At 39.0% G+C, this 12139-nt stretch overlaps 1 protein-coding gene across 4 annotated transcripts in view; it reads right to left on the bottom strand.

The window, feature by feature from the left end:
- Positions 1–12139, bottom strand: part of thada (THADA armadillo repeat containing) — a 355281-nt gene that overhangs the window by 254310 nt on the left and 88832 nt on the right. For all 4 annotated transcript variants that reach the window (XM_072580668.1, XM_072580667.1, XM_072580670.1 and 1 more), the window contains 3 exons: positions 11971–12103; positions 11305–11427; positions 3549–3671 (listed from right to left, as the gene is read on the bottom strand). In XM_072580668.1, coding sequence (XP_072436769.1) covers positions 3549–3671; positions 11305–11427; positions 11971–12103 — 379 coding nt within the window. The remainder of the gene's footprint in view (positions 1–3548; positions 3672–11304; positions 11428–11970; positions 12104–12139) is intronic.

Raw genomic sequence — 12139 nt, 5'->3', positions numbered from 1 at the left:
ACAACCATCTGATCTAAATTGGAGATTCTGGTTTTCAGTGCTGTTGATTCTGGCTGCCCCTTTTCTTTAATATTAGTTCAATAAACAACAAGGTGCAATTCAATTTACTGGAACTAAAACTGTATACTTAATCCTGCCTCAGATCTGAGAAGTCAGTTCCAAGTCAGTGAATAAGTGTAATCAAAAATAAACCTACATTCAGGAACATTAAAACATACTAAACAATAATGGTTAAATACCTCACAGTTTGAGACTGTACTCAGTAAATGTAATATAATGCCATCTTTGTGCAGCAACGACACGTGAACTCTACAAAAACCACAACTAGTGTGCCTTTTTCCCTTAACCCAATAATTAAAGATTGGAATAAACAGGACCTTTTTTTCCTTCGGTAAACAAATTAAGGAAGGATTACATCCACAACCGACACGTCTTTTGGAGACTTTTAGATTACACTTTGTGTTTTTGGCAACTTCGGGTTATTTATTTTAGAGCAAGTTTGTTTGATTTGGTTGGTAATGCAGTCATTTCCGCAAATATCACACTCCACAAAAAGACAGCTAGACTTCTTAAAAACTCTTTCTTACTCTACATTTGTTTCAGTGAAGAAATTTTCTGAGCTTTAATAGGATCTTGCAAATTTTCCATCAGGCAATGAATCAATGAGATACAATTTCTTTCAACTAAACTTAATCCTTCATATTTTAGAATCAATATTATTTAATATGGATATTGTTAATTCTGCTTCCATGCGGGTTGAAAAAAATTGAACAAGCAAACTGGGTACAGAAGAAAAAGCTTGCACACTGACAACATCCAACAGAATAAAGACTCAACTATTAAACCAACCATTTAGAAATACTGGAGATCTGAAATTTTTAAAAAAGTGTTCAATAGAGACTCAGCAGATCTGAGAGCAGCTATGAAGAGAGAGACTGCTCCAGAGCTCCGAAGAAGGCATATCAAACTTGGAACGTTAACTTTGTTTCTCCAGAACATTGATTTTAACCAACTATCTTCCTGGTCGCTGCCTGAGTAGCTTGGTCAATTAAAATGCAACCTGTAGTACGGTACTTTTATAAATTTAAAATCACTGCCAACCTAATAACAATGTGTGGCCTGATGAAATAATAAATAGAATGTTGAACTTGTACATCAGCGCTTCAGTTAATCTCTATTTTGGTACCTTTAGCAATTATATACTCAAATGTTTGACCACTGAAATAGAAATTAATTGGGGGTTACAATGTAAAGCTTTAAACTTCTGAGTTAGATAGTCCTGCTGCATCATTGCCAGAAAACTAAAGATGTCAGTTTTAAACATGTTATGTATCAATTTTAATACTATCACATGAACCCTCCTAAACATTTTATATTGTATACACAAATACTTTTAACAATAAATTTATTCAGATTATAATTAGAACAAAGGACACAGCACAGGGACAGCCCCTTCGGCCCTCCAAACCTGCGCCGATCTAGATCCTCTATCTAAACCTGCCGCCTATTTTCTAAGGATCTGTATCCCTTTTCTCCCTGCCCATTCATGTATCTGTCTTGATATATCCTAAATGACGCTATCATTCCCTCCCCTACCACCTCCGCTGGCAACGCATTTCAGGCACTCACCACCCTCTGCATGAAGAACTTTCCACGTCTATCTCCCCTAAACCTTTCCTCGCTTACTTTGAATTCGTGACCCCTAGTAATTGAGTCCTCTACTCTGGGAAAAGTTTCTTGCGATCCACCCCGTCGGCCCCAACCTCCTCCTTTCCAATGAAAATAATCCTAATCTACTCAACCTCTCCTCATAGCTAGCACCCTCCATACCTGGTGATCCTCCTCTGCACTCTCTCCAAAGCATCCACATCCTTTTGGTAATGTGGCGGCCAGAACTATATACAGTACTCCAAACGTAGCCGAACCAAAGTTTTATACAATTGTAACATGACCTGCCAACTCTTGTACTCAATACCCTGTCCGATGACATGCCGTCTGCCTTCTTGACCACTTTACTGACCTGCATTGCCACTTTAAGGGAACAACAGACCTGAACGCCCAGATCTCTGTACAATTTTCCCCAGGATTTTTTCATTTACTGTATAGTTTGCTCTTGAATTGGATCTTCCAAAATGCATCACTTTGCATTCGTCCGGATTGAACTCCACCTGCCATCTCCGTCCAACTCTCCAATCTGTCTATATTCTGCTGTATTCTCTGACAGTCTCCTTTACTATCTACTACTCCACCAATCTTAGTGTCATCTGTAATTTTGCTAATCAGGCAACCGACACCTTCCTCCAAATCCTTCATGTATATCTAGAACAACAGTGGCCCCAGCACAGATCCCTGTGAGACACCACTGATCACTGTTCTCTATTTTGAGAAACTCACTTCCACTACTACTGTTGCCCAATTGGTTCTCTATCCATCTAGCTAGAACACCCTGGACCACATGCAACTTCACCTTCTCAATCAGCCTACCATGGAGAACCTTCTCAAACACCTTATTGAAGTCCATGTACATCTACATCCCTTTCCTCATTAATCAACTTTGTCACCTCCTTAAAAATTCTATTAGGTTTGTAAGACATGACCTTCCCTGTACAAAACCATGTTGCCTATCACCGATAAGCCCATTTTCTTCCAAATGAGTATATATATCTTATCCCTCAGTATCTTCTCCAGTAGCTTCCCTTCTACTGATGTCAAGACTCACAGGTCTGTAATTAGCTGGATTATTCCTGCTAGCTTTCTTAAAAGGACAACATTAGCAATTCTCCAGTCCTATGGGACCTCCCCCATGTTCAGGGATGCTGCAAAAATATCTGTTAAACCCCCAGCTATTTCCTCTCTCGCTTCCCTTAGTAACCTGGCTGAGATCCCATCCAGACCTGGGGACTTGTCCATCTTAATGCATTTTAGAATACACAACACTTCCTCCCTCCTTATGTTGACTTGACCTGGAGTAATGAAAGATATATTCCTAACCTCAATACCCACCATGTCTCTCTCCTCAGTGAATACCGATACAAAAGTCATTAAGAATCCCACCCATTTTCTCTGACTCAATGCATATATTTCCTCCTTTGTCCTTCAGTTGGCCAACCCTTCCCCTCGTTCCCCTCTTGCTCCTTATACACAAAGGAAAGGCTTTGGGTTTTCCTTAACCCTGCTCGCTAAGGATATCTCACGACCCCTTTGATTGGTCCTACATTCCAGATATTCTTCTAAAGCTTCATCTGTCTTCAGTCCCCTAGTCCTTAACATAAGCCCACATAAACTGTGTACAGCTCATCATTCTGCATCAGGGCAGAGGATTGCTGTTCTGCCCAACAGATGTGTCTTTTTGATGGACATTAGCATTACACCTTGAAAACAAGAGATTGATAAAATAACATCCTTAGAACCAGGAGACTATGCATTTTACATGAAGTGCTTTGTGTGTATTTTGGTTTCACTTTTATTGGGTTTTGGTCATATTAGTCTTGGGGGAAAAAAAATCTAGTTACCAGATTTACAAAGAATGTTAAAAGGTTATGACTTACTGCCCATACAGGAGATGTAAAGCCAAGGATGGCTGCTTGCATTCCTTCTGGCACGTATGGAATGATATTTTCACCTAATTTGGTGTCTCTAAACAGAGCTCTCAAGATATTTAAAGAATGCACCTGACAAAACAAAAATGTATACAGAAGGAATTGTGAAGATTAGCATTAAGTGCATTTTTTTTCCCTGCAAAGGGGAAAAAAACCCTCGCTGCTACACCCGCAAAAGAAATGCAGTTTAAATATAATACCCTTGTATTTGTTTCATGGAATATGCAAGACAGTTTATAGTGGAGAAGTGGACACGATGCAGTTGGAAAAAAAGATGACTAAATGTGTACCAAAATAATTAGGCTTTGAGGGAAGTTCTGAAAGTGAAAGTAGCAGTGATTTAAATAAGAAGAATTAGCAGGGATATGGGAAAGAACCGTTCCACCCAGAGGTTGGTGGGTGACTGGAATTCTCTGCCCAGTTTAGTGGTTGGGACAGAACCCTCAACCATTTAAAAGAAATCTGGATATGCAGCTGAAGTTCTGTAACCTCCAAACCTGTAGACCAAGTGCTGAAAAGTGGGATTAGACTGTATGGCCAGTTTATTCAGCCAGAATTGACATCATGCGCTGAATAACCTCTTTGCGCTGTAACTTTTGTATGGTTCTAAAGTACCTAAGCAAAGGGATTTAGGGTAGAAGCTCAAAAACAAATGCTCTAATAAAAGCAATTCTGGCTTGTCAGCAACTTGATGGTCAGGTAAGCAAACTAAAGTTGAAGAGAACGAAGCGTTTGTTGCAGGGGCAGATGATAATTAACATTTTGAAGGGTAAAAAGAATGGTGCCATAACTAACGGAGCCACTAGCATTATCAGTGAGTAATAAAACAGAGAAAAAAAAAACAAGAAGTTCCTGTAAATACTGTGAACATGGTAAAATAATGGTAGAGAGATAGATGAGGTGCCCATCAAGCACATCCCTTGGTACGTGATAGAATCAAACTTCTTGAATAAAGTTGCATCTGCACCAGTCCAGACAAATGGAGAATATTCCATCACATTCCTGATGTGTCTTTTTAGGTAAAAACATCAGGGAAGTTACAAAGATCTGCCTGTATCAAGCGGTTTTCATTCAATTCCTTCCAAGTGATATCAGGAAGGGCAGAAACTTAATCTGGGCAATTACCAGCCTCCACCCAATCAGCAAAGTGATAGAAGATAGCACCAATAGTACTATCAAATGGCACTTTACACAGCAATAACTTACTCACTAATACGTGGTTTGTGCCCCCCAGATGAACTCAGCTCCTGATTTCATTAAAGCCTTTCTCTAAACATGAACAAATGATTGAACTCAAAGAGTTGATATTAGAGCGACATCAGGGTAGCATATGATCAAGACTGAAATCAAGCAACCATGGAATAAATTTAAGTCAATGGGAAACATCTCCACTGGTTGAAGCCGTACCACAGGAGCGCTGGGAAATAACCATTTTAAAAAAAAAAGAGAGAATATAACTGTAAAGTTCTTGGGAATAAACAGTAAAATACAGCAAAATACATTCAGAAACAGATCTATATGTACAGTTGAAATATGGATTCCTTTCTTCTTCTGGATTTCAAATGGACAAAGTGCATAATGCAATGTTCAACACACTTCTTTTCCAGATGGCAGAGGGTCCACCTCCTGCAAATGAATCCACCTCAGAATAACTTTTTCCAAAACATCCATTAAATTTTGTAGCATTATTTCTTCTGCATTTTATGCTGTTCTTTATTGCAGAACTTAACAAATTGGCAGTTAGGAACATGATAACCTTAATCTGCGTCACAAAACTGTGAAGTAATTACAATATTATAGCTATCTAACAATTTTGGGCAATAGTACACACGGATATCAGAATTCGCTCCACAATTTCAGGGGTTGTTCTTAACTCTTAATTATTTATATATTGAGACCAGCAGGTGTTATAGTAAAGACAGCAATACAGAGAGCATGCAAACAAGGAGCATAAAAAGCTGTAATTTAATCAGTTTAATTGACTCCATATGACACTCAAGTTTGGCTTCAATGGTAGCCTTGTTACTTAATCATACATAATACTGAATTCTATATTTAGCTTCTTCTCCTTCTATTTATATAAAAGTACCATGACCAAAGTGAAGCTGTGCTCAATTTCTCAATTTATGCAATACAGCATTCAACATTAAATGGAGTTACAGAATAAGTCTATTTTCAAACAGAAAAACTTCTCTCCTCAACTAAGTCTATTGATTTTAAAACTCAAATTGGTTTTAAATGTCAGTTACAAAGCACTAACATAACATCTTCTTGATCACACACTTGCTTTCGATCAAGATTTATTGATGTTCTGTATACTTTTCATTCAGTGAGGTTATTTAGCAAAGTTACTAAACTTCACATTGAGGGGACATACACCAACTAAGCAATGGCATGTTATTCCAACCTCTTCAGTAATTAGCAGTTAGTTTTTGAATTTTAATTCAGTTATCTCACTTGAACAAAGAATGTTGTCTGAATCTTTGTAACTAATGTTTATTCTTCAAGAACCAAGCAGCGAAAAAGGCAAACTGATAATCTCCAGGTTTTCAATTTGCAATTCTTTCACACAATTCATCATGCAAAAAAATCTTGATAAACATCTTTCAAAATATCTATGATGAAGCTTAAAGTCTAACACGAAATTAAATCACTTGAAGTATACTCTCAATACCTAATCCAAACTTTGATCCAGATCTCTTCACAGTCTCAGATAAAACAGCTGTAGACCAGAAGATGATGACTTCCCCCTTATATCAGAAGATGATGACTCCTCTTTGTATCAAGGGAGCATTAGATGGAGTACGTCACCAAGCAGCCAGAGTAAAAGTAAAGGTCAATAAAAATGAGGAATTTTAGGTCTTATTGTGCTAGTGCACTGGAAATCAAGCCTTTGCTGTTAACAAAGTTGTCTGCATATCAATGCTCTCTTTCATTCCCTGGTTGCAAATTCACCCTTTCACCATCTTTGAAGTATTTTAGTCCTCCTTCGATAGGGGATTAGGCTCAAACAGCTTACTCTTGACCATATATGTAAAGTAAGGTGAGCAGAAGTTACTTGATATATTTTGGTGTCCCCACACAGAGACCGAGAGAGAGAGAGAGAGAGAGAGAGACTTTTTGATGCTCTCTCTTTGCAGGCTTCATGGTTCTTTGCTGATAACTAGGAGACAATCAAAATGTTGCTGTCTGTTTTTTCTCTCTGCACCTTTGAGCATTGTATACGATGTGCGCCAGTAAACATGATTTTTAAAAAACTGTAGACGTGTTCTTACAATCTCCTTGTTTAAATCAACATATTCTATTTTAGTCCATAATCCAAATTTAATGAAAATAAAAATACATGGTCTTAAAGGGATAAAGTTCACCCGATCCTGATTCGTATGTGGCGTAAAGCAAGATAGCCGTTGTTCTTGGAGCACTATCATCTCAGTCCCAGGGTACCACCACAGAAGTTCCTCAGGGCCAACTGACTTCAGCAAGTACTGGCACTACTGGAATTAAAGAGCTGTTAGCCCATCAACTAGTTTCAAACTCATTCCTTAAAAGGGAAAGGAGCCCCATCCATAGGTATTTGATTGCCTGCCATATCAGCTAGGGGCTCCCAAAATTAGATCATCACTGTAATTTAAACTTCTAGCCTACATCTTTGATTTCAAGGTCTAAATTATTAGTGCAAAAATTGTGAACACTGGTCCCAGCACGGATTCTTATGGGATGTGACTGCCCACACAGAATAGTTATCTTTTTTGTCCTGATGCTCTGTTTTGTGCCTTGCAGACAGCTCGACATTCATTCTACTTTGTCCCTCAACTCTGATGCCCTAACTTTACTCATTGGTTTATTATGAAATCCCCAGCAATTACAGACCAGTAAGCCTCACGTCTGTCGTCTGCAAGGTGTTAGAAAGGATTCTGAGGGATAGGATTTATGACCATCTGGAAGAGCATGGCTTGGTTAAATGCAGTCAACACGGCTTTGAGAGGGGCAGGTCATGTCTCACAAACCTGATCAAGTTCTTTGAGGATGTGACTAGAAAAGTTGGATGAGGGTCGAGCTGTGGATGTGGTGTATATGGACTTCAGCAAGGCATTTGATAAGGTTCCCCATGGCAGGCTCATTCAGAAGGTCAGGAGGAATGGGATACAGGGGAACTTAGCTATCTGGATACAGAACTGGCTGGCCAACAGAAGACAGCCAGTGGTCGTAGAAGGAAAATATTCTGCCTGGAAGTCTGTGGTGAGTGGTGTTCCACAGAGCTCTGTCCTTGGGCCTCTACTGTTCGTTATTTTTATTAATGACTTGAATGAGGAGATTGAAGGATGGGTTAGCAAGTTTGCAGACGACACAAAAGGTTGGAGGTGTCGTTGACAGTATAGAGGACTGTTGTAGGCTGCAGCAGGACATTGACAGGATGCAGAGATGGGCTGAGAGGTGGCAGATGGAGTTCAACCTGGATAAATGCGAGGTGATGCATTTTGGAAGGTCGAATTTGAAAGCTGAGTACAGGATTAAGGATAGGATTCTTGGCAGCGTGGAGGAACAGAGGGATCTTGGTGTGCAGGTACATAGATCCCTTAAAATGGCCACCCAAGTGGACAGGGTTGTTAAGGAAGCATATGGGGTTTTGGCTTTCATTAACAGGGGGATTGAGTTTAAGAGTCGTGAGATCTTGTTGCAGCTCTATAAAACTTTGGTTAGGCCGCACTTGGAATACTGCGTCCAGTTCTGGTCGCCCTATTATAGGAAAGATGTAAATGCTTTGGAGAGGGTTCAAAGGAGGTTTACCAGGATGCTGTCTGGACTGGAGGGCTTAGTTTATGAAGAGAGGTTGACCGAGCTCGGACTTTTTTCATTGGAGAAAAGGAGGAGGAGAGGGGACCTAATTGAGATATACAAGATAATGAGAGGCATAGATAGAGTCGATAGCCAGAGACTATTTCCCAGGGCAGAAATGACTAACACAAGGGGTCATGGTTGTAAGCTGGTTGGAGGAAAGTATAGATGGGATGTCAGAGGCGGGTCCTTTACACAGAGTTGAGAGAGCATGGAATGCGTTGCCAGCAGCAGTTGTGGAAGCAAGGTCATTGGGGATATTTAAGAGACGACTGGATATATATATGGTCACAGAAATTTGAGGGTGCATACATGAGGATCAGTGGTCGGCACAACATAGTGGGCTGAAGGGCCTGTTCTGTGCTGTACTGTTCTGTTCTATGTTCTTATCAAAGGCATTTTAAAAGCCTAAATATCTTAACATCTATCAAACTTGTTTTATCTTCAAAAACTTCAATGAGGTTAGTTAAGCAGGGCTTCTAATTTTGAAATTCACAATGACTTAATATTATAATATTTTTGCATTCTACATATTTTTCTTTTCTCATGTTTCAATTATCTTTGCTTCCACCAAAATTAAGCTGACTGTTCTATCACACCCAGAATAGGTTTATCTCCAAGTAGTAAGGATACTTATTGGCTGTCTACCAGTCCTCAGCCACTCCATTTTTCTTTTAGCAAAGTTTTAAATATTTGTTGTGTAATCTCTTCCACATGATCTTTTAAAACATATGAATGCAAACCAGTCAAACCTCTTGTTTTTAATATTTAGTTAATTAATTTAACATTCCTCCTCATTGATTTTCAATACAATACTAGAATTATAGAAGTGTACAGCATAGAAACAGACCCTTCGGTCCAACTCTTCCCTGCCGACCAGGTATCTTAAATTAATCTAGTCCCTTTTGCCAGCATTTGGCACTTGGGAATTAATGGAGACTCAAGAATTTAATGGGAGTTGCAAGGGTCTCTGAACTCCTCAAAGCAGCCCAGTACCCATCAGGTTTTCTTCTGGCCTTGTAAGGGAGGCCATCATTCACAAGCATTTAGTTTCTAATCAAAGGACCCAGTATTGGGAAGCAGTACTGAAAGCTACACCATTTCCTTACATCTAATCCCTCTACCCTACCACCGTCGCCAGTGAACCACCTCGCCCCTCAAAAGGTACCTATCCTACTCCAGGGACAATTCGTGGTGAAAACTTCAGTAAATGATTAGCAACTGACACTGCCCCCAGAAGCATGGCTTGTCTCTGATTGGCAGCTCCCCGAAGATGGATTTTGAACCAAACTTGGGGCGTTAATATAGTGGGAAACCCAGTGCTGTCCATTTAGAGTCTGAATGCAGTCAAATAGTATTGGGCCTCCTAGACAGAAGCAATGCAAGGTTCCTGCCAGTTTTGCATTCAGTGGGTTGGGGGTGGGAGACTCCCAACATAAAAACTAAATTCACTGACTACGGAACCCACTGTCTGGGAGTAAAGTACTGATGAAATACTTATTTTGTGGCATGAATTTATGGAGATGCCAGCACTCTGAAAATAGTGACATCTAGGGTACAGGCAGTTCCAATGGCTTGCTACAGTTGACTGTTCCAAAATATTGTATCAATACTATCGAGAAACAAGGATGGGGCTTGTTGCAAAGTTTTCAACAGGTCACTTAAAACAGTTCATGGTTATTAAAGTACAGTTTCCAGGTCACAGTTAGAGAAGACAATAGATAGAAATTGAAATTTCATGAAGAAAAGAACTGTTTCGCTGCATTGCTGAAAATGTAACAGAGCCACATGGAGTGTGCAGTTGGACACTCAGTGACAATTAAGAGCATTGGATAGCTGTATTCTTATAACTCAAGAAAGTTGTCGGAGGTAAGAGTTTGCAGCCAGCGATCCAGACAAGTGCTGGGAGCAGCGAAGGCTCAGAAGAAGCCATATGCCACTAGTAATGCAGATTAGCTGAGAAAAAGGACAAAGGAAACCCAAATCTGATTAGAATTCAGGAAACCAACTCAGGGCAGCAAGGGCTTGTGAAGCTTACAGTTTGAGAGAAGTTGGCGGTTGCTTGTGAATAAGTGTTGGATAGCAGTTTCCAAGAATCTAGGACAGTATACTCCCAGAAAATGAAATTGAACAACCAAAATGGGAGCAAATGTTAGGCAGTTTGTGATGGAGCTAAACTTGAAGAAGTTTCCAGGTCAGATCATAAACTCATGAAGTTTTATTAAATGTTTGTGACTCAGTCTGTTGATGGTGATTTACTAGAGCCCCTTGCGATCTCTCTCAATTGCAACTGCTGTTTGCTGTGTTCAATGGGGGTGTTTGAGTATTGAACTGTTATCCATATTTGCCTCATGTTAATCTTAGAATGTTTGAACATACTTCATCACAAAGTTTGTACAGTTTAAACTTTTTTCTGTCTATAAACTGGTCGTATTACCAACTTAATTACATATAACTTTTTTTTTTGTAACCAGTGGAGGAGCAGGACTGGGAAGAATCAGTGCATCTTCGTAACTCTCATCATAACATAGTGGAAGTAATTAACACTGGCAAATTTCAAAAGGAAGCTGGGGTGTAGTTTTGACAAGACACATCAGCAAGGAATACACGAAATACAACCTGAAATATCAAAATCATCTCCACACCACAAGGAAAAGCAATTATTTCAGTTCTATCACTGCCAGGGAATGACAATAACTGTACAGAGATAAGAAAAAAGTTAAATTGTATTTCAGCTTCTGTTACATTCAGAAATAGACTTGCATTAATAACTAATTAAGAATGAGGTTTTAAAGAACATTCTTAACAGGCTCCACCATTAAAATATAATCTAATATGTAGAAACTATAAATTTATGTCTCTTTGCTACCTGTGGAACAGAGGCAGTCTCATCTTGGCATTTTGATGATGGTATGGCAAGTGAAATCAGTTCCTTCATTGTCAGTTTCAGGAGACTCATATTGGAGGCTCTAGGTTCTGAAGACACTAAGGCCTGTAGAGGGAGAAAAACAAAATGTATGATTTTTAAAGACATCTTCTCTCCTTTCACACATGAATGGGATGCCTTATCTTTAAATTACATCAGAATTAACTAGATTTGGTTTCTGATTACTTTTTTTTTCATTCTGTTCATAAATGTATCTGTCTTTCTTGAATACCTTTCCACACTTGATAAAGTAAAAGATATTTTACAGATCGGCACAAAATTCATGTCTTAACACTGCATAACAATATTAATGGGCATCCTGAGAGGAACTGCTTCCCACCTTGCTTTGCTGTCAACTGAGACAAAGCAAAAAAATGAAGAAAATATAACTATTAGGGATACGGTCTATTGCTGATCACATTTTCTTAACATGAAATGTAAAGTTACACTGTCCAAGTGAATTTAACAAAATTAAGCTAAAATTTTGTTTCATAATTTAAAAAAAATTCAGATCTACTCATCTCCAATGATAAGGTTGTGGCATTTTACAGTTTCATAGAAAGCAACAAATTTATTTATGTTAAGCAACAAATCCAAACCTTCCCATACCTGAATATAAAATGGAATGCCAGCACTACGTCGGGTAGCACAGAGTTTGGATGTAGGGATACTGGACTTAACCTCATGTAGAACTTCTTCTAACCACCGCTGAGGTAATTTCTGCAGATCGCTATTTTTACAACTAAAAATAGGAAGAAAGGCAATATCTTTAATTGAT

This window comes from Chiloscyllium punctatum, chromosome 11 (genome assembly GCF_047496795.1).
Source record: "Chiloscyllium punctatum isolate Juve2018m chromosome 11, sChiPun1.3, whole genome shotgun sequence".
In the NCBI taxonomy this organism is placed as follows: Eukaryota; Metazoa; Chordata; class Chondrichthyes; order Orectolobiformes; family Hemiscylliidae; genus Chiloscyllium; species Chiloscyllium punctatum.
The sequence above is the reverse complement of the archived record's forward strand: the minus strand, read 5'-3'. Positions and strand labels throughout refer to the sequence as shown.